General features: G+C 61.4%; 6 protein-coding genes across 25 annotated transcripts in view; 2 read left to right on the top strand and 4 right to left on the bottom strand.

Moving 5' to 3' along the window:
- Positions 1–12,640, top strand: part of MAPK8IP3 (mitogen-activated protein kinase 8 interacting protein 3) — a 51,951-nt gene extending 39,311 nt beyond the window's left edge. For 7 of the 12 annotated variants that reach the window (XM_070413307.1, XM_070413300.1, XM_070413306.1 and 4 more), the window contains 23 exons: positions 141–158; positions 1,466–1,523; positions 1,830–1,982; positions 2,760–2,841; positions 4,549–4,679; positions 5,138–5,194; positions 5,277–5,447; positions 6,221–6,347; positions 6,520–6,615; positions 6,749–6,907; positions 7,766–7,931; positions 8,240–8,422; positions 8,512–8,701; positions 8,804–8,923; positions 9,001–9,081; positions 9,169–9,236; positions 9,359–9,507; positions 9,911–10,082; positions 10,164–10,277; positions 10,473–10,511; positions 10,663–10,842; positions 10,948–11,097; positions 11,175–12,640. In XM_070413307.1, coding sequence (XP_070269408.1) covers positions 141–158; positions 1,466–1,523; positions 1,830–1,982; positions 2,760–2,841; positions 4,549–4,679; positions 5,138–5,194; positions 5,277–5,447; positions 6,221–6,347; positions 6,520–6,615; positions 6,749–6,907; positions 7,766–7,931; positions 8,240–8,422; positions 8,512–8,701; positions 8,804–8,923; positions 9,001–9,081; positions 9,169–9,236; positions 9,359–9,507; positions 9,911–10,082; positions 10,164–10,277; positions 10,473–10,511; positions 10,663–10,842; positions 10,948–11,097; positions 11,175–11,296 — 2,786 coding nt within the window. In that variant the 3' untranslated portion in view covers positions 11,297–12,640. The remainder of the gene's footprint in view (positions 1–140; positions 159–1,465; positions 1,524–1,829; positions 1,983–2,759; positions 2,842–4,548; positions 4,680–5,137; positions 5,195–5,276; positions 5,448–6,220; positions 6,348–6,519; positions 6,616–6,748; positions 6,908–7,765; positions 7,932–8,239; positions 8,423–8,511; positions 8,702–8,803; positions 8,924–9,000; positions 9,082–9,168; positions 9,237–9,358; positions 9,508–9,910; positions 10,083–10,163; positions 10,278–10,472; positions 10,512–10,662; positions 10,843–10,947; positions 11,098–11,174) is intronic. The other 5 variants (XM_070413308.1, XM_070413301.1, XM_070413309.1 and 2 more) reach the window with 3 other exon arrangements.
- Positions 1–25,451, bottom strand: part of IFT140 (intraflagellar transport 140) — a 284,193-nt gene that overhangs the window by 231,379 nt on the left and 27,363 nt on the right. The gene's annotated exons all lie outside the window — the stretch shown is intronic.
- NME3 (NME/NM23 nucleoside diphosphate kinase 3) lies at positions 12,658–13,823 on the bottom strand. 2 transcript variants are annotated; one of them, XM_070413310.1, is made up of 5 exons: positions 13,742–13,823; positions 13,526–13,656; positions 13,339–13,440; positions 13,151–13,263; positions 12,658–13,036 (listed from the first exon to the last, which is right to left on the bottom strand). In XM_070413310.1, the coding sequence occupies exons 1-5, from the start codon at positions 13,785–13,787 to the stop codon at positions 12,919–12,921; spliced, it is 510 nt and encodes a 169-aa protein (XP_070269411.1). In that variant the 5' UTR covers positions 13,788–13,823; the 3' UTR covers positions 12,658–12,918. The 2 variants fall into 2 exon arrangements, with proteins under 2 accessions (XP_070269411.1, XP_070269412.1); XM_070413311.1 differs by having other exon boundaries at positions 13,159–13,263.
- Positions 14,077–15,439, bottom strand: MRPS34 (mitochondrial ribosomal protein S34). Its single transcript, XM_070413296.1, has 3 exons — positions 15,067–15,439; positions 14,891–14,933; positions 14,077–14,804 (listed from the first exon to the last, which is right to left on the bottom strand). The coding sequence occupies exons 1-3, from the start codon at positions 15,385–15,387 to the stop codon at positions 14,512–14,514; spliced, it is 657 nt and encodes a 218-aa protein (XP_070269397.1). The 5' UTR covers positions 15,388–15,439; the 3' UTR covers positions 14,077–14,511.
- EME2 (essential meiotic structure-specific endonuclease subunit 2) lies at positions 15,455–20,777 on the top strand. Its single transcript, XM_070413291.1, has 8 exons — positions 15,455–15,740; positions 16,068–16,204; positions 16,613–16,705; positions 17,380–17,471; positions 17,652–17,745; positions 17,904–18,019; positions 18,173–18,362; positions 18,442–20,777. Exons 1-8 carry the CDS (start codon positions 15,503–15,505, stop codon positions 18,610–18,612), a joined length of 1,131 nt encoding a protein of 376 aa, XP_070269392.1. The 5' UTR covers positions 15,455–15,502; the 3' UTR covers positions 18,613–20,777.
- SPSB3 (splA/ryanodine receptor domain and SOCS box containing 3) lies at positions 19,017–25,341 on the bottom strand. Of its 8 annotated transcripts, none has more exons than XM_070413286.1 (7): positions 25,034–25,341; positions 23,639–23,776; positions 20,883–21,063; positions 20,525–20,712; positions 20,338–20,440; positions 20,130–20,255; positions 19,056–19,871 (listed from the first exon to the last, which is right to left on the bottom strand). In XM_070413286.1, exons 1-7 carry the CDS (start codon positions 25,124–25,126, stop codon positions 19,531–19,533), a joined length of 1,170 nt encoding a protein of 389 aa, XP_070269387.1. In that variant the 5' UTR covers positions 25,127–25,341; the 3' UTR covers positions 19,056–19,530. The 8 variants fall into 8 exon arrangements, with proteins under 8 accessions (XP_070269391.1, XP_070269383.1, XP_070269386.1 ...); XM_070413289.1 differs by lacking the exon at positions 25,034–25,341 and adding an exon at positions 23,946–24,149; XM_070413282.1 differs by having other exon boundaries at positions 19,055–19,871; positions 20,338–20,712.

Raw genomic sequence — 25,451 nt, 5'->3', positions numbered from 1 at the left:
CCATGCAGGAGCAGTAGCCCTCTAACACCTCCACTGCTGTCCACACAGGCTTAATGCGCTTGTTTTCTCTCCCTGCCTCTCCTGATCCTTCCTCCCGCCCTGGTTGCCCATCTCCTGTGGGACTGGGACTGCTCCCATAGTGCGCGATGATTTTTTTGGTAAGGCCACGGCCCCATTTCAGTGTGTGTGTCTCTCATTTCGGGCTTCCTTTGTCTACCCGACACCTTCTCATGCTTCATGAGCCGTCTGCTTTGTTCTGCATGGTGAGGCAGAGGTGGGGTCAGCAGGGACTTCCGGGGTAGAGATGAGGAGTGGGGGGTCTCTGCCCTGACACCCCAACAGCCTCCTTCAGAGCAGACCCTTGGCCGGCTGAAGAGGGGCAGACCCAGCCTCTGAGCCTCCATAAGCTCAGGGCAGGCTGGCCCCCGTGAGCCTGTCTGGTGCCCGCTGTGCCCCATCCAAGGAGGAGGCAGGCCCCAGGTGAGGCAGGGGTGTCTGAATGGAGACAGAACCCGAAGCTGAGCACACTGCGTGCCTGTGTATCTTGTCTCACGACTGCATTAGATCGCAGAGGGGAGTAAAAATAAAAGGGACAGACCTGGGTGTGGGGGCTGACGCAAAAGGATTAGATTCAGTACTTTGGGGGGATTTTGTGACATGTCTGCGGAGAGCTTAGTCTCTGGGGCCCACTGTGGGGCTTGGTCACAGAGCAGCCAGGTCAGCCCCTCTGGGCACTGGCCCTAGGGAGCGCTGTCCTCACTTCCACTCCCTTTTTCACCTGCTGACCCCACCGCCTTGGGCCAAGTGCCTTCAGTCCTGCTCCTAGCCGGTGGAGGGCTGCGCCTGCCACGGGCCATCCCATCTCCTTGGCTAGGTGTTCTCTGTATCTTGTGTTGTCTTCTGTGTTCCTGTCACCATGGCTCCAACCTCCATTCCCTTAGGGCGGGGTGAGGGGAGCAGCTCTGAAAGGGGTCAGTTTCATGATGGGCCGGGAAGCCACAGGGTGGGTAAAAGGGGTGATTCTGGGATGGGGGGTGGGGCTGAGACTGGGTTGGATGCACAGAGCCAGTTGAGTCAGCTCAGGCTGGTGCCATCTGGGCCCTGATGGTACAAAGACTTCGTGTTGGTAGAAAGCTGTAGGAACCCAACTCCGGCCATGGAGACCTGCTCGGTGCCTCTCGGAGACCATCTGGGACCCCCTTGGGGCTTGCACACGGCAGGTTCATCCCTGACCACGTTCTGGGTGGAGAGCCGCCTGAAGGCCAGCAGAGGCCTCCCCCATGGTCTCCGTGGCCTCCCTTTGCAGCCCGTCTTCCTGCAGGTCATGCCTCTAGTCCTGATGCCCTCTTACCAGCCCTCTCGGGTGGGCTGCTCCCTGGGCGATGTTCGTTACTCTGAGGCAGGTGGTGGCATCAGTCAGCGTCTGGCTTTACCAGGCACAAAACCTCGGCACCTTTTGTTTCAGGAATGGGCAAGGAAGTGGGGAATCTGCTGCTGGAGAACTCACAGCTTCTAGAAACCAAGTAAGAACGCTCTTGTCGACGCCTCCGATGCTGAGATAGCCCTCCACAGTCCTCCCTGTGACAGCCATGTCAGCCCAGCCCAGCGGGCAGCCCCCAGGAGGACCTGGACCCACAAGGCTGAGCTCGCCCCTCCTGGGGAGAGTGGCCACTGCCATTAGTGGGGGCATGTGGTAACCACTTTGAGCCCCATCCTGGACCAGGCGGTGCCTTCTCAGATACACAAGTGCGGGCGGACCCCTCTGCGACCCCATCACATAATGTCCAGGCTGGTTCACACGAGGCTTCGGTCTTTCTGCCTTTTCAAAGAAACGCTCTGAACGTGGTGAAGAATGACCTCATCGCCAAAGTGGACCAGCTGTCTGGGGAGCAGGAGGTGCTGAAGGGGGACTTGGAAGCTGCCAGGCAAGCCAAACTGAGGCTGGAGAGCCGAGTCAAGGACCTGGAGGAGGAGCTGAGGAGGTGAGCAGGGCTGCGGTGGGGCCCAGAGGGGCAAGGCCTGAGAGCCTGGAGGGCAGAGTGGGATCCCTGCTGGGCCTCTGTTCATCCCTGTCATCCTTTCTGCCAGCCACACCCCAGGGGCCATTCCTTCCCAAAGTGGCTCACTTTGCATGCTCACCTCTCAGCCACCCCAGCTCCTAGCTACTAGGTTGCCTGCCAGCCCCACCCCTTTCATCTCCTTCCTCACGGGAAGCCCACAGGAGGGTTGGTGCTCCTGCCTGGGGTGCCCTTTCCTTAGTGGCCCGAGCCGAGCCTTCCTGCTGCTCTCACACATTACATTCGCACAGGAGGAGGGAGCGGGGATTGAGAGCTGGCTGCCCTTCACACCCTGTGCTCCCCCGTGGCTCCCAGTTCCTTGACAGCGAAGGTTCAGCCATGCAGCCCCATCGGGAAGCTCTGGGGCTTCCTCCCCAGCAGTCTGCACTTCCCTGTAGCCTTTCTCTTCTAGCCTGATCCTCCCCCGTTCTCCCAGAGAGGTGATGGGAGGGCCTCAGGCCGGCGGCACCTGTGCCCGGTTTGTGGGAGTGGGAGCCACATCTGCTCCAGGCTTGCCTGTGCCAGGAAGGATAGCTGGTTCTGCCTTCCCATCAGTTCTTTATCGCTGAGGGGAGGGCCTGTGCCTTGGCTGGAGCAGCCAGGGCAGATGTGTGAGCTTCAGGGCACCGGCAGGAATGCTCAGGGGCTAGGACCTGAGGGGAGCGTCCTGAGTCTCCTCCTGGCGACCCTCTCATCTTGCAGAGTGAAGTCCGAGGCTATCATTGCCCGCCGTGAGCCCAAAGAAGAGGGGGAGGATGTAAGCAGCTATCTCTGTACAGAATTGGTATATTCCACTATTAACATGTGGGGCAGGGGGGTGGCAGTGGGCGGGCTACCAGGGATGCGCTGTTCCCTCTGGGCCCCGTCACCCTCACCCCACCTGTGTGATGACCACACCCAGCAACATCCTCCCCCACCCTGGGATGTCATAACGTCAGAACAGGACCCCTTAGCTTCCGATCCTAGTGCGTGCATTTTGTTTACCCTTACCCAAGGATATTTTTTCCCCATTAACTTTCAGAGAGTGGAAGGGAGGGGGAGAAACAGAGAAAGAGGAACATTGATTAGTTGCCTTCTGAATGTGCCCCGACTAGGGCCGAGGATCAAGCCTGTAACTGAGGTACTTGCCTTTCACCGGAATCGAACCTGGGACCCTTCAGTCCAAGGGCAGACGCTCCAACCACTGAGCCAAACCGGCTAGGACCTAGTGGATGCATTTATACAGTCACAAGCAGGGTCTCCCAGCATAGCCACTGCTCCATATACTCCAACTGGTAGAGCAAGGCTGCGGAGATAGCGTCAGTCACCACTGTCCCCAGACCAAACAGTTTGCGTAGCTCAGTGGTTGGGAGGCCCTCTGCCTACTCATCTGTCCCCACCTCCTCCCCAAGGTGCACTGAAATTTCTGAGGAAAGTGGGCCCCTCTGCTTCCTGCAGGAGGCAGTCCCGGGTCTTCACCCTCATTAGCTGTTATTTTCTGGGTCATATGACACTCACATCAGGATGCAGTTCACAGCAGGCACTCAGGAAGCACTAGCCGTTCCTACACACCCTCACTCCAAGCGCTCTAGGGCAGAAACAGCTGCCGGGGAACTGTGGCGTCCCCAGGCCGCTCCCACGTGCTGACGGAGGTGCCTGGGAGGGGCCTCTGCCTGCTTGTGGGGCCTGGGCTGCATGTGATGGGGGCCACATGGGGAGGGTGCAGTCCTCACTGGAAGCTCCCCTCTGGGCCCCCTCGCCCCTGCACCAGCCAGCAGCTCCCCAGGACTCAATTTCACAGAGTAGACTTGGTCCTGTCACAGAATTTGCCAACAGCAGACCCCTCACAGATCCACCAAAACTTCCAGCGTGCAACCTGGCCGCATGGCTCAGTGGTTGAGTGTTGACCCATGAACCAGGAGGTCACGTTCTCTTCCGGTTCAGGGCTCATGCCTGGGTTGCAGGCTTGATTCCTCAGTAGGGAGCGTGCAGGAGGCAGCCGATCTATTATTCTCTCTCATTGATGTTTCCATCTCTCTTTCCCTCTCCCTTCCTCTCTGTTTAAAATCAATAAAAATATATTTTTAAAATAAAATAACATAAAACACCTTCCAGTGTTCAGCTTGGATGTGGTGACCCCAGGCCCTGCTCACCTCCCTAGCACCTCTTCCTGCAGCTTCCCCTTGGGCCAGTCTCACCTGTTAGTGTTGACTGAGGCATTTAGGATCACCACGGTGCCCAGGGCTCATAGAAAGTCACTGTGCCCTCAGGTGAATCCTGTGACCTTCTGGAAAGAGGTGGCCCTGTGGGTGGGTAGACTTCCATGTCTTCCGTCCCCCTGCCCACACCCTCCCCACCCATTTGCCTGTGTCTGTGGGAACCCGCACTTGGATTTGCCCACACCCAGAGGCCAGCCCACAAGGAATCTCGGTGTGACCTGGCCTTGGAGGGCACTGGACTGACCTGCCAGTTGGTCCTTCACTGGCTAAATAGCAGTGCCCTTTCCCTGCAGGACAAGATTCCTATGGCGCAGCGCCGCCGCTTCACGCGGGTGGAGATGGCCCGTGTGCTGATGGAACGCAACCAGTACAAGGAGCGGCTGATGGAGCTGCAGGAAGCTGTGCGGTGGACCGAGATGATCAGGTGGCTCCAGGGCCCGCAGGGACCCTCTCCGAGGTCCTGACTTGGAGGCTGACCTCTACCCCACCCACCTCCCTCTCTTCTAGGAAGTGTGAGGGGGCTTCCCAGGTGGGGGCCTCTGGGGCCAGGAGAGCTGAGCCTCCCCTGCAGCCCTGGCCTGGCAGGGAGATGCCCACTGGGCTCGAGCTGGGCTGGGACATGTTGGGGCTGGTGTGCTAGGCCCCTCTGGGAAGTTCTGAGTGACCTGCCCAGGACGCCCTCTGCTCTGTTGCTCCATTCCCCGTGTGTCCGAGAGGGAACCCAGGAAGAGTGGGGTCTGGTCAGATTGGGAGGGGCCAGGCCTGGCCATAGGCGTGGGTGGGCAGTGGGTGGGCTGAGTGCAGTGCGCATGGCTGGGCAGGGTAAGGGGTGACAGGTTGGGCAGTGGCTTAGCTGGGCCCCTTCCCTGCCCTCCCTTGTAGAGCATCCCGAGAGCACCCATCTGTCCAGGAGAAGAAGAAGTCCACCATCTGGCAGTTGTGAGTTGGGGCGCTGGGCTGGGGAGGGGGCAGGGAGGCCTACCCCAGGCCCACCGCTCACTTCCCATGCCTCTGCTGGCAGCTTCAGTCGCCTCTTCAGCTCCTCGTCCAGCCCCCCACCAGCCAAGCGGTCCTACCCCTCGGTGAACATTCATTACAAGTCACCCACCACAGCAGGCTTCAGTCAGCGCCGAAGCCACGCCCTGTGCCAGATCTCAGCAGGCAACCGGCCCCTGGAGTTCTTCCCAGATGAGTGAGTGTCCCACCCTTTCCCTGCACCTCCCACATGGCTCAAGGGGAGGCCAGGTGGCCCAGGGGCACTGAGCAGGACCTGCCTCACCTGGATGCTCTGGGACTGTGCTAGGGGGTGGAGTCCATGGTGGGAAGGACACTGGCCGAGGCATCAGGGGTCATGATGTCTTCATGAACACACCGTGTGCCCCTCCACGCCCTAGTGGGAGCATGGCTGTCCCCTTTGCACTCCCCCACAGTCCCTGTTGCTAGTCCCAGCCGCTGCACCTCCCCTGGCAGTCTCACTGCAGCACGCTGGTCCTGCACGCCTGTGCTCCAAGGATTCTTGGAGCTGACAGGAAATTTTCCCGCAGGGTTGGGTCTTCCTGGGGAATAAGTTCCTCTTTGTAATTTGGTTTTTCCCTTCTTTAGAAACCAAGAAATCCAGGGCTCCAGGGCAGAAATGGGGAATCTCTGCCCGTGTCAGAGCTGTGGAAGTTTCCCTGGAAGGCCCAGGGGGATGGGAGGCTGCGCTATAGGTCCCTGCCAGTGGGCCCTGAGCGACAGGGACAGCAGAACGGGAACCTGGACGATGGCAGGTGCTGGGTCCGGTCTCCAAGCCCAATGCTGCGAGAGCCATCCTCTCCTTTGACGGGCGCCCAGCTGGAGCAGCAGGAGCCGTGTCTGGGTGGGAAAAGACAGGACAGGTTCAGGAGGGAGTGCTCCCTGAGGTCAGGCCTGTGGGACTGTGGGTCACCAAAGCCTGAGAAGTATCCCATCGTTCCTCTTGCCCAGCGACTGCACCTCCTCTGCCAGGCGGGAGCAGAAGCGTGAGCAGTACCGCCAGGTGCGCGAGCACGTGCGCAACGACGACGGGCGGCTGCAGGCCTGCGGCTGGAGCCTGCCGGCCAAGTACAAGCAGGTGCTGCGGGGCACAGTGCGCATGCACAGGGCGGGTGGGGGCACGGGTGGAGGCACAGGGCTGGTCCACGGCCTCGGCCCTGATTCTGGAGGGATGGGTAGCCGAGCTGCTGCAGACGCACCTGAGCCGCCCCAGGCTCGCACCCACAGCGCCTCTCTGCCTCTGATTGCAGCTGAGTCCTAACGGGGGCCAGGAGGACACACGGATGAAGAACGTGCCTGTCCCGGTGTACTGCCGCCCTCTGGTAGAGAAGGATCCCACCATGAAGGTGAGCCCAGCTCTGACGGAAGTGGGCGGAGCAGGGAGATGTTCCCACGCAGAAGCTGAATCCCGGCAGGTCCAGACGCTGGGGAAGACCCTGTCCCGTGTCTGCAGCAGCCCTGACGTCCCTGTTCTCTCAGCTGTGGTGTGCTGCGGGGGTCAACTTGAGCGGCTGGAAACCCAGTGAGGACCACACTGGGAATGGAGTCAAGCTGGAGCCAGGCTTGGACCCTCTGACCTGCAACCGAGAAGTGGAAGGAGAAGCCAAGAGCAACCACACATCGCCAGAAAAGAAAAAGGTCAGAGTGCAGGAGGGGAAGGCCTGCCTCTGCTTGTACTGTCTGCTGTCATCTGCATGCTCAGGCTGTGCCCAGCACCAGGATCTGGGAGGGAGTGACATAAACAGGGGAGCTAGGGACAGTGCCCCACGACTGGACTTACCTGAGGTTCCCTTCCCCTCCCGAGGGCAGGCCCAGGGCTAAGCTGCCACCCAGCACCTCGGAGCCAGGAGCTGTGGTGGGTGGGAAGATCAGAGGGCTCAAGACTTGGCAGGCAGTAGGGCTGAAGGGGTCAGGTTCCCCCAGGGCCGTCTCCTTGCAAGAAACAAACTTCACTGTCTGCAGAGGAGCGGGGGGAGAGGCTAAGCAAAGGGGTGGCCAAAAACCCTTCACACTTGGAGTCCAAGGCTTCCTTTTGTGTTCCGGCATGATTTGGGAGCCAGTGGCCCAATGGCTCGGAGCTCACAGTCTTCTGTGGAAGTGAGACCACACGTGCCTGCAATCTAGATACAAAGTGCAGTCCTGATGCTCACCCTCGGCTAAGGGATAGGATAGCCGTATCCCCTAAGGCCGTGGTCAGCAAACTGCCGCTCTTTGGCCCCTTGAGTGTGGCTCTTCCTAAGCCTTAGGAGTACCCTAATTAAGTTAATAACAATGTACCTACCTATATAGTTTAAGTTTAAAAAATTTGGCTCTCAAAAGGAATTTCAGTCATTGTACTGTTGATATTTGGCTCTTTTGACTAATGAGTTTGCCCACCACTGGCCTAAGGCCATGGTCAGGGCTAGATCCTAAAGATTCCAGGAGGCCCCATGACCCTAGAAGGCTGCTGGAGCCACCCACCCTTGGCCACCATCCTGGTCGCCTGTACTCTGACAGGCAAAGGAGCTCCATGAGACAGACGCCACCTCAAGCCGGGTGTGGATCCTCACCAGCACCCTGACCACCAGCAAGGTGGTGATCATCGATGCCAACCAGCCAGGCACCGTGGTGGACCAGTTCACCGTCTGCAATGCCCATGTCCTGTGCATCTCCAGCATCCCCGGTGAGTGCCGCCCCACAAGAGCCAGTGCCCAGGAGGGAGGGTTTGTGCTGCTCAGAGGACAAGGACGATGTTATGTCAGGAGACTGGCAGGGAAGCACCTGCCTCTGTGACACCCCATGGACATGGGAGCTGGTGGGGGAGTGTGCGAGGAGGGCCACGCTGGTGGCCTCATCCTGCTTAGTCTTAAGGACACAGGAGATGCGATGTGCTGCTCACTGATTAGAAGTAGATGGGATGGCACCAGCAGGCGACCTCCATTCCCTCCCTCACACGCCAATGGGACATGAGCTCTGGGTGTGGTCTTGCAGCGGCCAGCAACAGTGACTACCCTCCCGGGGAGATCTTCCTAGACAGCGACGTGAACCCTGAGGACTCCGGTGCGGACGGGGTGCTGGCCGGCATCACCCTTGTGGGCTGCGCCACACGCTGCAATGTGCCGCGGAGCAACTGCTCCTCCCGAGGGGACACCCCAGTGCTGGACAAGGGCCAGGGTGAGTCCTGGCCTGAGCCCCAGAGCAGCCTTCTCTCTGCCCCCTTGTTCCTCTCCCTGCCCAGCCAAGCTTACCTCTCCCTTCCACAGGGGAGGTGGCTACTGCCGCCAATGAGAAGGTCAACCCTTCACAGTCCACGGAAGAGGCCACAGAGGCCACAGAAGTCCCTGACTCTGGGCCCAGTGAGGCAGAGGCAGCTGCAGTGCGGCCCGGGCCCCTCACGGAACACGTCTTCACCGACCTGGCCCCTGCCCCACCCCCCAGTGCCCAGCCTGGCAGGTGGGCCTCTGAGATGGGGCAGAGACAGAGGGGAGGGAAGGCTGACAGGTGGGCAGGGATCGGCCTCCATGGGCCATCCTAGAGCCACCGTCCTTCCTGCAGTGAAAATGGGCCAGAGGCTACCTCGAGTGATGTGCAGCCCGAGCCCGAGCCCAGTGGAGACCCCAAGGGGGCCAGCAGCAGTGCCTCGCCCACCATGTGGCTGGGAGCCCAGAATGGCTGGTATGTGGGGCTCTGGGGACAGGAGTGGGGCAGGGCGCCCTGGGCAAGCCCCTGCCTACCTCAGCCTTCTCCTGCAGGCTGTACGTGCACTCGGCCGTATCCAACTGGAAGAAGTGCCTGCACTCCATCAAGCTGAAGGACTCGGTGCTGAGCTTGGTGTACGTGATTCTTAGCCGAGAGCCAGGCATCAGGAGGGGGCCTTGGACGGCCCAGCCTGAGCCTGGCTCACCACCTTCCCATTCCAGGCACGTGAAAGGACGAGTGCTGGTGGCTCTGGCAGATGGGACTCTGGCCATCTTCCACCGCGGCGAAGGTGAGGCCTGGCAGCAGTGGGCAGGTGGGCGGCATCTGATGGTCCTGGCAGGGTGTGAACCACACTCACTGTGAGCAGCTGTGGACCTGGCCAGGCCTGAGCAGGTGTGGTGGGCTCTGCAGATGGCCAGTGGGACCTGAGCAACTACCATCTGATGGACCTGGGCCACCCACACCACTCCATCCGCTGCATGGCTGTTGTGTACGACCGTGTCTGGTGCGGCTACAAGAACAAGGTGCACGTCATTCAGCCCAAGACGATGCAGATAGAGGCAAGTGCTGGTGGTACGGGCTTTAGGGAGGGAAAGGGGCGTTTGCTGTCAGCATTGCTCCTGACACACCTTCTGATAGATGTTGGGGGCTCCATGGGGTCAGAGGAACTGCATTCAGGGAAGTGACTCATTTGTCCAAGGTCACAGGCAGGGAGAGGTGCTGGACTGTGAATTCTGGTCTGTCTGGAGCTCACCTGCTGCTTCGTTCTGAAACAAGTCAAATTGATGCCTGTGCAGGGTGGGGCGGTTGGCTGGGGCCCTCCTAGGAGCCTAGACCCATGGAGCAAATCAGGCTCTAGAGCCAAGGTTACAGTGAGCTGGGTAGACATTGGGTGAAGCCCTGGCTGTGGCAGGTTCAGCTCCCCGCCCCCTGCCCCCATTGACGGGCTGCTGTGACCCTCAGAAGTCCTTTGACGCCCACCCGCGGCGGGAGAGCCAAGTGCGGCAACTGGCATGGATCGGCGACGGGGTATGGGTGTCCATCCGCTTGGACTCCACGCTGCGGCTGTATCACGCCCACACCCACCAGCACCTGCAGGACGTGGACATCGAGCCCTACGTCAGCAAGATGCTGGGTAAGGCTGTTGGACCAGCCAGGCAGGGCAGAGGGCCCTGAGGCAGTGCTGACCCCGCCTACTCTTCCCCCTACCCCCCAGGCACCGGCAAGCTGGGCTTCTCTTTCGTGCGCATCACGGCCCTGCTTATTGCGGGCAACCGCCTCTGGGTGGGCACCGGCAACGGAGTCGTCATCTCCATCCCGCTGACCGAGAGTGAGTGACCCAGACACCTGCAGAGGTGGTGATGGCAGCCGCTAACGGGCACGTGGTAGGGTCCCGGGGTGGGTGTGCTCGTGCTCTGCCAGGCCACTCAGGACATGGCTGCGCTGGCCACAGCCGTCCTATCCTGCCCCTCCTGTGACTGCTTCTCTCCTCTCCCCTCCATGCTTTGCCCCTCACCTCCCCCAGCTGTGGTTCTGCACCGAGGCCAGCTTCTGGGGCTCCGAGGTAAGTCCACAGGCCTGCCTCCTGCTCTCAGAAAGCCCCCCACCCAAGATGCCCTGCGGGCCCCACAGTGTGTTCCTACCCTTTGCCCTCGCCTGCTTGGAAATTTCCCAGTCGATGGGTTCAGCCCCTCCAGGCTCCTCTCTATCAACAGCCAACAAGACATCCCCCACATCTGGGGAGGGGGCCCGCCCAGGAGGCATCATCCACGTGTACGGCGACGACAGCACCGACAAGTCGGCTAGCAGCTTCATCCCCTACTGCTCCATGGCCCAGGCTCAGCTCTGCTTCCATGGGCACCGCGACGCTGTCAAGTTCTTTGTCTCAGTGCCAGGTGAGTGGCGGGGCCCCTCCCTGCAGGGTGGCACCCGTGGCCTCCCTTCAGGAGCCTGCCTGTTGGCTCTGGCTGTCCTCCTAAGGTCCTTGTACCCCACGACAGGGAACGTGTTGGCCACTCTCAATGGCAGCGTACTGGACAGCCCGTCTGAGGGCCCCGGGCCTGCTGCCCCTGCCTCAGAGGCCGAGGGCCAGAAGCTGAAGAATGTGCTGGTGCTGAGCGGAGGGGAGGGCTACATTGACTTCCGCATTGGTGAGTGGGAGCTGCCTTCAGGCCCCAGGGACTCCTGGGCAGGGGCTGCCCCTCACAGCCATCTGCTCTCTCTCCAGGTGATGGGGAGGATGATGAGACGGAGGAGAGTGCAGGGGACATGAGCCAGGTGAAGCCCATGCTGTCCAAGGCTGAGCGCAGCCACATCATCGTGTGGCAGGTGTCCTACTCCCCCGAGTGAGGCATGGCCTCTATTGCCCCCTACCTGACACCATCATGTACATATGCCCACCCTGCCCCGTGGGGCAGCCCACCAGCCCCTCTCTAACCTCTCAACCTGCAGCTTTCACCGTAGGTCCGGCCTGGGAGCTGACAGGGGCAGCAAGCAGCAAAGCGGATCTGGCTGGGAGGTGGGAGGGACAGAGCCTTTGGGGACACCCTTTTCCAAGCAGCTCCTGGCCAGCCCCTAGTCCAGAGTCCAGACCCAGGGCACTGGAGGGCCAGAACAAGGCAGAATTCCAGAGTGAACATTCCCCAGGGAGCTCCCAACTGCACCATGGGCTCCCCATCTCATCGGGAGAGGAAGCAGGGTCCTCACAGCCAAGGCCCACTTGCCTTTGCCTGCTGTCCATGAGGGTGGGGAGGTCTGACCTTAAGGGAGCCGGTCCAGCCGCTAGCCTTCCCTGGGTTCCCCCATGCCCTGTCCCTGCCACCCCAGGAAATGGCATGAAAGCATGTATCCAGGCTCCCTGGGGCAGCTGTTTGAGAAGATAGATGCCCCCGTCGTGCTCATGTTCCCCGATTACCCTGTGTGGCAGGCTCTCACCGGCCCTTATCAACCCATGTGTCCTTTCCTGGGCAGAAGACCCACCTTATAGAAGCAGGCCCTGCAGTCCTCCTCCTGGAAGGCCCCGGGGTGGGGTTTCTCAGGCTGTCAGGGCAGACCCAAGCCTCAGGAAGGGGTGGGGGGGCACTAGGACACAGGCTCAGCCTCAGGGTGATGGAAGAAGGTGTGCTCCAAGGCCTGCCTCCCAAGCAGTCTCCACGGAGCCCAGCTCCCAAGACACGTTACTAAGTGCCTCGGGCTGGTGGTGTGGCCTTCTCCCTTAAGGGCAACTGACAGGCTGACAGTGGAGACCCTAAGGGCTCAGGACGGGCCACCCCCCTGGCTCTAGGAGCATGCACCCACCTGCTTTGAAGGGCACCGCCCTGGACTGCTGCCTCCCCACCTGCCCAGGCCCAGGCCTTACTCCTGCTCCGAAAAACACTGATCAGGGCAGCCCCAGGCCCTGCTGCCCACGCACCTCCCACCAGAGAAGCACAGATCTTGGGCAGCCATGCCACAGCCCAGCCAGTACCACTGCAGTCACATGCAGCTTAGGCTTCTCCCCACCGCCTGCCACTCTCCACTGTGATGTATGTCAAGTCTCCTGTCTGTTCCCACAGGGCCATGGGTGACCGGGGTTATCTGGGTGGATGCAGCTGGGGGAAGGGGCTGGGTGAGATTCTCCTCAGGCTTTGGCCCTGCAAGCAAACTCATGTATCTGCTCTGTGTAATAAACGTCTTATCATGGAACCTGTGTCCCTGAACCCAAACCAATGTGAGCACAAGGGTTTTCTTCAGTTTATTATAAAAAGAAACGCTGGACCAAGCTGAGCACCAGGCCACCGCTCTGGTGCATTTCCAGGCGCGCCACACAGTGCCGCCAATGTTTGGGGCAGACCCACCTGTCCTCTTGGAGGTCCGAAGGGTGCTGTCCACCCTGTCACAGAGGGTGTGCTGAGCCCCACCGCAGGGGCCTGGAGGGCGCTAAGTCACCCACACCTATTGCAGCCCTGGGTGCTCAGCTCGGGTCCCCGCCGTTACTCATACAGCCAGCGCTCGGCGCTGTCCTCCCAGCAGAGCAGCTCGTCGGGGCTGAACCAGAGCGCGATCTCTCGGCGGGCGCTCTCCACTGAGTCGCTGCCGTGAATCACATTCCTGCGCGGGAAAGGCGCCATGAGTGCGGGCAGGGAACCCACGAAGCCCTGCTGGCGGGGGGAGGAGGGGGTCGGGAGTGGGTAGCAATGTCCCCGGGGCCAGGGCCGGCCTTACTTGCCAACCTCGATGCAGAAATCTCCTCGGACGGTGCCGGGCGGAGCATCCGCTGGGTCTGTGGCCCCGATTAGCGCCCGGGAGACGCGCACAACGTCCAGGCCCTGCCACACCTGGGAACGGGGTCGGGGCACCGGGTCAGGGCGCGGCTCGGCGCGGGGTCAGCCGCCGCCCGGCCCGGCACTCACCATGGCCACCACGGGCCCCGAGCCCATGTACTTGACCAGGCGGCCGAAGAAGGGGCGCTCCCGGAGCTCCGCGTAGTGCTCGCGCAGCAGCTCCTCCGAGGCCTGCAGACGAGGGGGTCGGGCCGCGGCTCAGAGGCGCCGCCGGCTCCCGCGCCCTCCCCCCGCCCGCCCCGCGCCCCCGCCCCACCTGCACCAGCTTCAGAGCCACCAGCTTGAAGCCCTTCCTCTCGAAGCGCTGCACGATCTCGCCCACGAGCCGCCGCTGCACGCCGTCGGGCTTCACGGCCAGGAAGGTGCGCTCATGGACACCGGCGCGAGCTGCGGGACCGCGAGGCGGCGGCGTGCGTCAGCCCGGCCGAGCCCGTCCCCACCCAGCCTGGCCCCCTGCCCGGCCGCTGCTTACCCGCCGGGAATAAGTTGGCGAAGATGGTCAGCACCAAGCAGATCATGATGGCGGCGGCAGCGGGAGTGAAGCGCGGACTCGGAGGGTGGGGGCGGGGCCTGCGTTTAAAGGGGCCGCGGCCCGACCCGCCTCGTGCCGGCCTCCTGGAGCCGCGAAGAGTGAAGCTGGGCCTGGGGTCCACGCCCAGCCCGGGACCCTGGGACAACGAGGTCTGTACCGACCGCAGTCCGCTCCCGCCTTCCCACCCACCAGGCCAGGACACCAGGGTGTCAACCTTTCCCTCCCCGCACTCCTGCACACAGCCCAACCCAAACTCGAAGAAACCACAACCCGGCTGCTGCATTTGCCTTTATTCGCTCTCAAGATTCGGTCCTGGCTGAAGCAACGCATAGGGGAAAGGGATGCCACCTGGAAGTGACAGGTGCCCGCGCCGGGGCTCCACACCTGCAGCCCCGCTGCTGCCAGCTCTCCCCCAGCAGCTGCCTCCTGCGGGCCCGTGCACACTCCAGACCGGAAGAAACCACCACCCTCCACCGGACCACACGCAGCACGGTGTCGATCTTCTCCCAACGCTCCCTCGGCCAGATCTGGGTTTGGAGAACAGGGACAGAGAGAGACTGGCGCGGGGTCTGGCGCCCCTCTGTTCAGTGCGGTCTCAGAAAAGCCACGGAGGTCCCTGGGGCTGACTCGGGAGCAACACGGACATTCTGATTCACCAGGATGGTGGCCACTGCCTTGCACCCTTTACACAAACTGCCGGTTCTGGCATTTCAGACAGGAGTGCCCTTGGCCCTTTTCTTTGCCTCTTGTTTCTCGGGGTAGTCCCAGGGCTCGATGGGGACTCTCTCCAGACTCAGCACGGGCTCCTCGGTGCTGGGGTCCCCATTCTTCCGTCGCTCTGCCAGAATCATGGCCCGGAGCAGCGGCGGGTAGGGCACGGAGCGCAGGGTGTCCTCCGGCGCCGGCGTGAAAGCGGTGAAGGCCGCCTCCTCGTGCTTGGGCACCAGCCGCCAGTCGTGGTACATGGTGTGTTCGATCTCCCGGGCCTCACTCTCCGTCTTTCCTGGGGAGAGAAGGGCGGGCGTAGTGCACACACTTGCGGAACCGTCTGTTGTCAGCAGCTACCCTAGCCGGCCTCCGCCTCCTTACCTTTGAAGGTCAGGATGCCCCAGGCCTTGCCATGGTCCAGGTTCTGCAAAGCAAACAGGGAGGGGTCAGCTCACCAAGCTTTCTCGCCCCGATAGCAACACGCAACGCCGCGTGTGAGGGAAACGGTGCTGCCCCGCGACGCTCGGGAGCGGGAAGGTGAGGGCGGGCACACGCACCTGCGCCGTGTAGTCCGGCCGGACACGCGTGAGGCGCCAGTAGCACGGCTCGTCGTGCTGCCAGAGCCAGGACTTGCGCGTGACCAGGCGGCCCAGGCCGAAGAACGGGAGGCGGCCGAGCAGCTGCAGGAGGCGGCTTTCGCGGCGCACGTCCGCCCAGGCCCGCATGGGCAGCCGGCGACCCGAGTACGGCCGCGTCAGCGTCTCGTAGTCCAGGGCGTAGAGCTGTGAGTCGCGTGGCCGCTCCCGTCGCTCGCGGAGGGCCCGCACACGGCGGGCCAGCTCGGCGATCAGCCGCGGCCGCACCTTCTTGCGCCCCATGGCCTGCCCTAGCCTCTCCGCCGCGCTTGGCGAAGCCCGCCCGCCGCCGGAAGCGGCTGGTGTTCTCTACAAAGGCGTCCGGGCACGACCGGAAGCGGAGCAGTCTGGGCAGGCTATGGCGAAGGTTGGGTCCGGCAGGGTCGAGCGCTCGTGTCGGGGCCGGGGACAGCGGCGGCCCACGACCTGGGAGATCTCGGACTCGGACACTGAGGGGCCCGTCGGCGCGAGAGCCGACTCAGAGGCCGCCGTGAGGGCCCGGGACCCGGCGGAGAAGCGCAGAGCGGCGGCCGAGGCGCTGCGGCTGCTGCGGCCCAAGCAGGCACTGCGGCGCCTGGCGGTGCGCGTCGACCCAGGTGCGCCCGAGGGCGGGGGCAGGCGTCCCGGGAGAAGCCGCACTTCGGCCGGAGCTTGGGTTTTGGAAGCTCTTAATCGCTGGGAGGTTGTCCCCGGCCCACTGCGGGGCGAGAGGGGCCTCTGTCAAGGCCGCCTCTTGGCCAAGAATTGGCGCCGGCTTTCCCGCTGGGGAGCTTGATGAAAAGATTCCGGGAGCTGGACCTATCGCGCTCTTGGAGCGGCACAATCGGTGTGTTTGTCATTCGCCACCCAGGCTGGGGGTCTGCTGTGAGCAGCATCCTCACGTGGAGGGAGAGGAATGACAGCTTCTCTTCCGCTCACCCTAGCCATCCTGGAAGATGCTGGTGCTGACATCCTGATGGAGGCCTTGGGCTCCCTGGGCTGTGAGTACCACATCGAGCCCCAGCGCCCCGCCCGGAGCCTCAGGTGGAGCAGAGTGAAGCCAGAACCTTGCCCCTGCAGTGTGAGTGCCTCGGCAGCCTCATTTCCAGGGTCTACGTAGTGCGGCCCTGGGTTGGGTGTTTTGCCGCTGTGATTTCATGAGGCGGTTGCTGTAATCATGCACATAAGCTCAGAATGGGTGATACCCAAGCCACTGCAATGGTCAGTTGCAGGCCCGAGTCCAGGGCTTGAACTCATCTGGTGCTGAGGAATGTTCCATCCCCACTGATGCTGTGGTCAGTGCTCCTGCCGGCCCTTGAACCAGGGCTGGTCTTGGCCGTCGTAGGAGATCACCTTGGCTTCTGTAGATCTTTGTGGGCATGGGCACTTGCCTGTGGCCATGAGCCTCAAGGTACTGTGCTGCCCGTGCCAAGGCCCTGGGACACTTGAGTCTCAGGATGAGCAGCAGTACCCCTGGGTATCCCTGCAGGTGCCTCCTGAAGTGTGGGCTGCGGGTGAGCAGGAACTTCTGCTGCTGCTGGAGCCTGAGGAGTTTCTGCAGGGTGTCTTCCAGCTGACCCAGGTGCTTGGAGGGGGGCTGGGCTCCCAGCCTGGATGTGCTGTTCTGCCAGGCCTGATCAAGGACAGAGGGGCTGAGAGGGCATGCAGTGGGCTGGGGCTCCTCTCTGTTCAGCAGCCAAGATGTGAATGAGATGAGGGAAGACAGCTGGGCTCTTGGCCTGGGAGCAGACGGGAGCCACAGCTGCTTCTAGAGGGCAGCAGCAAGGATAGCGAGGGTGCTCTGGAGAGTCAGAAGCCAGAAGTGGGGAACCGGTAAGAGGGGGCCTGGGGACTTGGGCTGCGAGTTGGCTGTGCAGTCCAGCTATGAGAGCCACCAGCCCAGACCCCACCTGGCTGAAAGAGCAATAGGGACTGCTCAGCTGATGTTTGTGCCAGAGGGTCATTAGGTTAGACCCTCTGTCTGAGGTTCAGCATTTATCAAGTACCTGCTGCCAGGCTGGGATGCAGAGTGGACCAAGAATGGGAATGGGGGCTTTCGTAGGTCCCCTTGACCTCCTGAGAGGCACACAGCTGGTTTTCTAAAGAAAGCTGACTGGGCAGAGGAAGTCTGCTCCAGTCTCCTCCCAGCACCACTGGGTTGTTCTTGCTCTCCTTTCTGCAAACTGGCAGTAGTCTGGTGAGCCCTGCCTACCGCAGCCCCAAGGAACAGGGGTGGTAAACCTTCTTGGCTTGCAGATCTGTGGCCCAACCTGTTCAGTGCCCTGGATCTCTCCTGAGAGCCCCACCTGCCTTCACCTGGCTGTCATCGGGCTGGATGCCTACCTGTGGTACCAGTCACCCTCACACCCTGAGCAGGCCTGGCTGGGGTGGGGGAGTTCAGGGAAAAGATCGCGGTAGCTCTGGGGCTGCTAAAGCCCTCCCTTGGGTGGGCTATGGAGGAAGCAGAACTCAAGGAGGGTGGGACCAATGGGATATGGGGATCTGGTGGGACAGTCACCTCTGTTCAGGTCTCACCAGCCCAATGCCCAGGAGATGCAGCAGCCAGAGAGTCCAGGGGTAGCCCGCGCAGAGGTGGCGGTCGGCTGGCCTGAAGTGGAGGAGGTGAGGACAGGGCAGGTTGGATGAGGTGGTTGGCCTTGGCCCTGACAGGCTGGTCTCTGAGGTGTGATCTCAGGGTGGCATGTGAGGCTGGTCTCAGCTAGGTGTCCCCCAGGGGAGCCCTCCTCTGGGCCATCCTCATGGGTTTGTGTCCTCCTCAGGCCCTAGTGCTCCTGCAGCTCTGGGCAAACCTGGATGTGTTGCTGGTGGCCTCCTGGCAGGAGCTGAGTCAGCACGTGTGCGCCTTCACTAAGGCCCTCGCCCAGCGCCCCTTCAAGTGCGTGACCCCCACCTCAGCTGGTGGCTGCTATTGGGAGTGTTCGGAGGGGTGGTACTTCCCGCGCCTCTTAAGGCCAGAGGGCTGAGCTGGGGGACTGGGTGGTCAGGAGAGATGAAGCCTCTAGAAACCCCCCTTTTCTCTCCCCATCAGGCAGTTCCAAGAGTCCGGGACCTTTTCCTTCTGCACGGCTGGGCGCTGGGTGGCAGGCGAGCGCGTGACAAAAGATGGCACAGGGCTTCGGGGGGCCTGGTGGCGACAGATTAGGCAGTTCAACCGGGTCAGCCCGGCTGTGGCTGATGCTGTTGTCACTGCCTTCCCTTCTCCCCGCCTTCTGCAGCAGGTGAGCCCCCCTCCTAGACTCTCAGACATGGAGGCCAGGTCCCCGAGGCCTGCCCTGCTCATCCCTGTGCCTGCCCTAGGCGTACTTGGCCTGCAGCACTGATCAAGAGCGCCTGGCCCTCCTGGCTGATCTCCCCGTGAAGGTGGATGAAGGCGCTCGGCCCCGAAGGGTGGGGCCTGACCTTTCCCGTCGCATCTGCCTCTTCCTGACCTCCACCAACCCTGACCTCCTGCTGGATCTGAGCTCCTGACTTGCAGGGCCTTCTCCCACCAACTGAACAGAAGGCACCCCAACAAGGGAGAGACCAGAAACCAAAGGGGCGGGGGGAAAAGAGCTCACCCAGCACAGCTGTCCCTCAGCCTGGGGAGGGGCTCAGCCAGGTCTGAACCCAGGGGAGGCGCAGGGAGAGGAAAGGCTCTGGGTAACTCCACGTGGGGCTGGAGGCTGGGGCAGGGCCCTGCACACACTGGCTGCAGGCCTGGGGCCAACTGGGACCGCGGGGAGAGTTGGGTAGCACCTAAGTCCCTGCTGGGGGACATGCACCATCACCTGGAGGCGTGGGGGTGGCACCTTCAGAGAGAAGTGAGACAGAGTCTCAGGGGAGAAAAGAGAGCCAGGCTGCCTCTTCCCCAAGGGCACTGCAACGGAACCAGGACCACGGGAGAAAAGGTCTTGATGTGGACTCCTTTCAATGCTACCGCTATGGAGGTGTTGGGTATAAACTCAGAGTTTATTACGATCGTTTCAGTCTCAGACAGGAGGAACAACTGACAACATGCAAAGCAAGTGAGGACAAACCCAAGGTCCCCGAAGGCTGGCAGCTACAGGAAAGGTGACATCTGATGAGGCCACAGACTACAGCCTCCAGGCCAGCAGGCTCAGTCCAGAAGAGCTGGTGTGGCCACTCATAAGAGACTCCAAGGAGAGAAGCAGCCACTGCCACGCCTCGCACAGGAAACAGATGGATTCAGTTCTGGTCTCAGGATCCCAGGGCCTGCGGCCTCTGAACTTGCAGCAAGGCCTGACCTAGCTTCTGAGGGCAGGGGGACGGCCCAGACAGACCTTGGCCCAACTCCTCCCTCTCCTGTTACTCTGGAGCATGGCCTGAGGGAAAGGATGGAGAAAATGCTGTCCTCGCCTCAGGAGGCAGTTTTCATTGGAAAATAAGTTAGGTCCTTCGGCAGCGTTTTCTCTGGCAGCGCCGGGTCTCTGGGCTGTTGGGACTGACCGTGGCTTTGGGTGAGGGCATGGGGGACTTGTGGTGGCCACAGCTCATGCTCAGGACCCAGCCCAGCTTGTTTTGTAGCACCTGCTTGAGGCCAGGTGGCAAGGGCAGGCCCTCAAGCGTGTCCCCAGAGTTGGGTCGTAGCTGACGCAGGCGGTGGCAACACAGGTACTGTAGGGAGGTGGCGCTGGCACAGGAGCGGATGACCTTCATGCTGCTCTTGGCCGCGGTGGAGCACACCATTGGATAGAACTTCCTGTTCTGCAGCTTTGTGGCTGCCACACCTAGAGGGGGCACAGCCTGAATCCTGGGCCAGGAGGGGGCTTAGCCATTCTTTGGACATCCTCCTGAGATAACTAGGGTGGCCCTCGTGCTGTCCCACCCTCTGAGACCCTGGGACCTCAGGCTTCTTTCTTCAAGGATATCTTTTTGGGGAAGCCTTAGGGCCACTCAGCCTGGGCCCGTCTCTGCTTCCTACAGGACCTCAGTAGCAGCCACACCCCACAGGCCTTTGTCTCCCCTGGGATCCTGGACACCCTCACCTATGCACTTCCTGTTCTTAAAGAAGGTCAGTGTCCCATGCCAGGTGTCCAGGTGCACGCCAATAATGGAGCCCTGGCCGAACCGCGAGGAGAAGCTCGTCTTGTCACCCTTGTGGTGGAGGAGCCCTAGGGGGCAGCGGGAGGCAAGGGGTTAGCCTGATGTCTGGGGCCCCCTCCCAGCATGCCTGCCCCTAGGGGCCCCACATACCTGTGTAGGAGAGGCCCCAGCTGTCCTCATCCCTGCCAAGCAGGCTGCAGAACGTGTGGTGGTACTTGTCCAGGTCCACATCCGACGTCCCAATGCCCACCATCTGGAGACAACAGGCCAGGCAGAGGGGGGCCGGGGCCAGGACACCAGCAGAGCTCCTCCCGCCACGGCCCTGCCTGTCACTTACCATATCGGTGCCATACACAGGTGAGGTCATCTTGATCTCCCAGAAGTGCTGCCCCTCCCCTAGTTCCTTGGTGCCTCGGATGGCCGCTGTGCCGCAGCTGTACTCCACATGGAAGTTGACCTTCCGGTTGTCACAGCTCAGCAGGGTGGCTGAGGACTTATTCAAGTCATCCCAGACCCAATCAAAATCTAGAAGAGGAGTGGGGATAAGGACACTTATGTAATAACTTAATAAAAATTTTTTTTTAAAAATCGAGGCGAGGAAAAGCCAGGTTGGGGTAGTCTCGAACCCCTGCTGCATCCTCATCTGGCCTAGAGATCTGCCCCCGCAATCCCAGTGACCCTCGCCAGGCACTTACACTCATCTTCCTCCCCACAGCGGCAGTCCTTGCCCCGGTGCGCCGCTGTGTGCAGGCTGCTGCAGAAGGAGGCCTCGCTCTGATTATCACAGTTGCAGAAGGACTCACCCGTCACAGGCACAGCACTGGGGATGGATGCTGGCAGGGACGAGTACTCAGGGTCAGAGTCAGAGTCACTGTGCTGAGAAAAAAGGGCAGGCTGTTCCCCCTATTGTGCTTCTGCCCTCCACCTGCCACAACACCCATCTTAGGCCAACGGGTGAACTGCTGATGCCCCAGGTTTAGCCTCAAAGGGATTCCCAAGGGCACAGCCAGACCACGCTTCTACAGTGCTCCCAGAGTAACCCTGCACACCTCCTGGCTCAGGTATGGGGAGGGCCTACCATGCTGCTGGGTTCCCGAGCGTGGGCTTCAAGGCCAACCCCATTTCTACACAGCCAGGGGGGCCCGGGGGCCCAGGCACTGATGAGCCCACAGCAGTGCTATATGCTTGGCCATCGTTCTGCAGCCAGTTTCTAGATCACGGGTAAGCTGTCCCCATCAAGGATGGCCTGAAGAAGGGGGGCCCCTGGCAAAGTGCACTGGTGCCCTACTGAAGCCGGGGTCTCCCCACAGGCAGCAGCTGGGCTGTGGTAGTGCTGGCACACATTCCTCACTGCAGTGCCTTTACCATCCTTGTAACAGGTGGTTCTTAACCCCCACCCCAGAGCCCTAAGGAGCCCAGGGGTTTCATGCTGCTTCCAACTTCTGTAGTAGGAAAACATTCGGGGGGCGGGGACAGGGGGCTGTCCCTCTACCTGAGGGGCTCAGTCCTGGGCTTGATCCCAGGCTGAGCTGGTCAGGTACTAGCAACTGCTGACCCACCCTCTCCTGGAAGCCAGCAAGAGATGCTCTGTGTACCTAGTCGTTCCTGCTCTGAAGCCACACAGGCCCCTCTGGATATCTGCCTTGACTCTGGACCCCAGGCCTCTGCCTGCCTGCTGTCAGCCCTCTTGGGTTGGCTCAGGGTCCTGGTTAGGCTCCAGCCTCCACCCCGGGTATTCCTCTTGCCTCCTTGAAACCCTTTGCAAAGCAGCCCAGTGACCTTGCTCAGACCTAGGCAGATCACGCCACCCTGAGCATGAAGCCCACATACCCCCATCAGAGCTTACCTGCTCTGGTCCCTCCCCTCTTCCCCCACCTGTCATGAGGGAGAGCTCTTTGCCCCTGGATGGCAGCTTTCAGATATCACTCAAAGAGGCTTTTCTGGCCCGACCTCCTGAGTCCTCTTCCTCCTCACCTCCTCCTGACAGTCTCCTCCGTCCTGTTGCTCTGACTCCTCCAACCAAAACAGAAGCTCTGCAGCGGAAGAGCCTCGTCCTTGTTTCTTCCTATTCTACCCGAGGCCCATGCAGAAGCTCATAAACCAACTGGAGAGACTAAGAGGGTTGAACCCCAATCAGAGACAGCCCCAGAAAGGAGACTGGAGGCAGGCCCAAATCACCCCACTATCAAGGAACGGTGATCTCCCAAAAGCCAAGGCAGGCACACTGCCAGCCATAGGCAGCCCCCTTCCCAGAGTCAGCAGCCAGGAGCACAGGCCTCAGTACCGAAGGCCTGGAGGTCAAGCTGGGCAGGGGGCAGACCCAGCCCCTTGGCAAGCTAGAGGGAACGGTGGTGTGCGTTTAGCCTTCAAGGATGCCAAGGTGACACACCCACCTGCTCGCCCACACAAATATTCCAGGCCAATTAGGTGATGGGGCAGGCTGCACGCAAGCATGTGTCAAACACTTGTACCCCAGCCGCCCAACACTGCCTGCATCCCAGAGTGATGAGCCAGGGAGGGAGGGACAGACACAGGAAAACAGACTGCTCCAGGCCACATGGCCAGGACAGGAGCTGGGAGAGAGACAGGAATGCAGGCCAGGACCTTGCTGGCCTGGGCAGCAATTTTGGGGAGACTCCCAGGATTCTGTCCATTCAGAACAGTCACTTTTAATTCTCCATCAGGGCCTGGCAGTTCCACAAGGCTTAGCTGCCCTCACTCAAGGGACAAGAGGTGCCCACCCACTATCCCCAGGATGCCTGGCTGAGCCATGGGAACATGCAGGGTGCCTGTGACGGCACAGACAAGTCACCTAAAGATCACCCCAGCAGGAAGCAGTGGAGGTGACTCAGGGCAGGGCCAACCCCTTGCTCTCGTCTAAGAGATTTTGGAAGATGACTGGAAATCTATTTCCCACCACTCCCTGAAGTGGGCACAAAAGCCACACTGCTCAGCTGTTCCCAGGGTCCGTACAGCCAGCCTCTGGCTGCAGAGCCCTCAGGTACACCAGGCAGCCTGCACTGAGACCAACAGCTGAGCTGCTGTTCCAACCAGAACTTGGGAGCAATTGAGAGAGAGAAGGCACAAGAAGTGTGGTCTCCAAGACTAAAGATGGTTGCACATGCACATACACACATATAGAGCACGAAACTGTACAGGCAGGGGAACCGCCCAGGAGGGTGCAATGGAGTTAACGACAGCTACCTTCAGCAACTGGTTAGAAGAAATGGAATGGAGAGATTCTGTTGAATGAACCGACCAAAGACCAACTGCCACCCTCTTCAGTGGAAAGTGTAGAGAGAGGAATGGGGATCTACCCCGAGGTCCTGTCACCCCAGGGCCATGTGGATCCTTAACCAGGGTAAACCCGGGGTGAGCAGTAGGGTCCTACTGCCCTCGGGGGCTTCTTGCGGAGGGGTCTCCACACCTTAGTCCAGCAGTACCCACCTACCTGCCCATCAGAGTCATAGCCCCAGGTAGTGGTCCCTGCCAGAGCCATGGCCCGGGCATCTGCGTCTCGGTGGGCTGCACTCAGGACAAAATGCCATGCTCTGCTGCTCCGCGGGCGCCTGGCCATGGTGGACAGGATCTGAAAGAAAACAGGTTCTGAGCAAAGGAAACACCAGGCATACGAAGGTCTCCCAACAACCCCTGCATCTGGACGTGGCTGGCTGGGCCACATCCCCCGCAAGGGGGAGCATTTTGTGAGCCACATGGTGCTAAACTGAGGCTTCAGACCTCGCCTCACAAGCGCCTACCTCACTCCAGTGTCCAAGCACCTTGATAAACACTACGTAGAGTGTGTGAAAGGCCGTCCAGACACACATGGCTCTCCAATGCCTAGCTCAGTCCCGCCTTCAGCTCAGCCTAGGGAACCCAGCTGGGCCGCCTGTCTGTCCCGCAGGCACCTCAGACCTCACCGGGCTCCTCCTCCATTGTTGTTTGACAAATGGCATCTCCAGCCTCCGGGTTCCTCATGCCAGACTCATAGCATTCACCCCCCTCCCGACTTCCTCCTTCCCCACACCCGCTCCGCAGGGCCAGTCCCACCCCACACACTCCGCTCCCTACACAGCCAAGCTGTTTTTGACACAAATCTTGAAACTTCAAGCAAACCTTAAATCTTATCACTCCTCAGGGATTCCCATTCTTCTTAGGATAAAAGGCAACATCCCACAAAGCCTATCAGGTTCCGCTGTGCCTCTCCAATCCAGTGGCCGTGTCCCAGTTGCTAGCTCTTCCCTGCCCTTTGCCCGGAATGCCTTCCCCTCCCCGCCTTGGCTCTGTTTCCGTAGCCGACTTACAATCACATCTCGATTTCTACGAGTATCTACTGCCTAGTTCTCCCCCGGAACGAAGTCTCCAGGACAGGAACTGTCCCCCAGCGGGGACCCCGGCAGGCACAGGCCAGCGCTGTCGGCGGATGAACGCAGGCACCGCTTTCTAGGCTGGGAGCGCCGTCGGTAGAACCAGGCCCCCTCCCTCCAGCAGGGCCCCCGCACGGCAGCTTCACCTGCCGGTCCGAGCCAGTGCTGCCGCCGCTCCGGTCGGCCGGCCCAGCCACCATCCGCTGCGTCTGCAGCGCTCAGTGGGCGACCCGCGGTGCACGCAAAGTGACCGGCCCACGAGACCGTCCCCGGCCTCGAAGCGGGGAGCCTCTGACTAATTTCAGTTTCGGGCGGTGCCGCGGCTCCTCCCCGCGCTGCGCGGCGGGCCTACTGTGCGGGGCAGCCCGCCCGGGTTCCGCCCGCCCGGGGGAACAAATGCGCGGCCGGGCCTCGCCGCCGGCGGTCCCGCAGGGCCCGGAACCGGGCGGGTCGGGAGGCGCGGACGCACCCGCCCTCACCTGAGCCGCTCCGCCGCCACGCGCCGCCGGCGGCCGTGACCCACTTTCCGCTCCAGAGCGAGACGTAAACAATCCCCGCCCCCCGCAACGCATCGGCCGTGCAGCCCGAGGCTGGCGCTCCAGGTCCGGCGCTCGGCACTCGCCGCTGGCCGAGAGGCTGCGGAACCGGTCAGGCCTGACTCGGCGTCCTCACTGGCCGCATCCTAAGCGGTCGGGGACCAGGCCGCGCGCCCCTGGGACGAGGGGCGAGTTGGGGAGGCGGCCCTACACTCCACCATTGACACGGAAGTGGGTTCCTCTCCTGTACGTCGTCCGCGCCGGAACTTGCGTAACCCTTTGTGCAACCTAATTGGCTAAGAGGAGCGTGAGTGGACCTATCAAGAAGAGTCAGGGGGCGGGCTCGAGCTGCCCATTGGCC

The sequence above is a fragment of the Myotis yumanensis genome, unplaced genomic scaffold, assembly GCF_028538775.1.
Source record: "Myotis yumanensis isolate MYYU_CA2020_CCGP unplaced genomic scaffold, mMyoYum1.0.hap1 SCAF_4, whole genome shotgun sequence".
NCBI lineage: Eukaryota > Metazoa > Chordata > Mammalia > Chiroptera > Vespertilionidae > Myotis > Myotis yumanensis.
The sequence above is the reverse complement of the archived record's forward strand: the minus strand, read 5'-3'. Positions and strand labels throughout refer to the sequence as shown.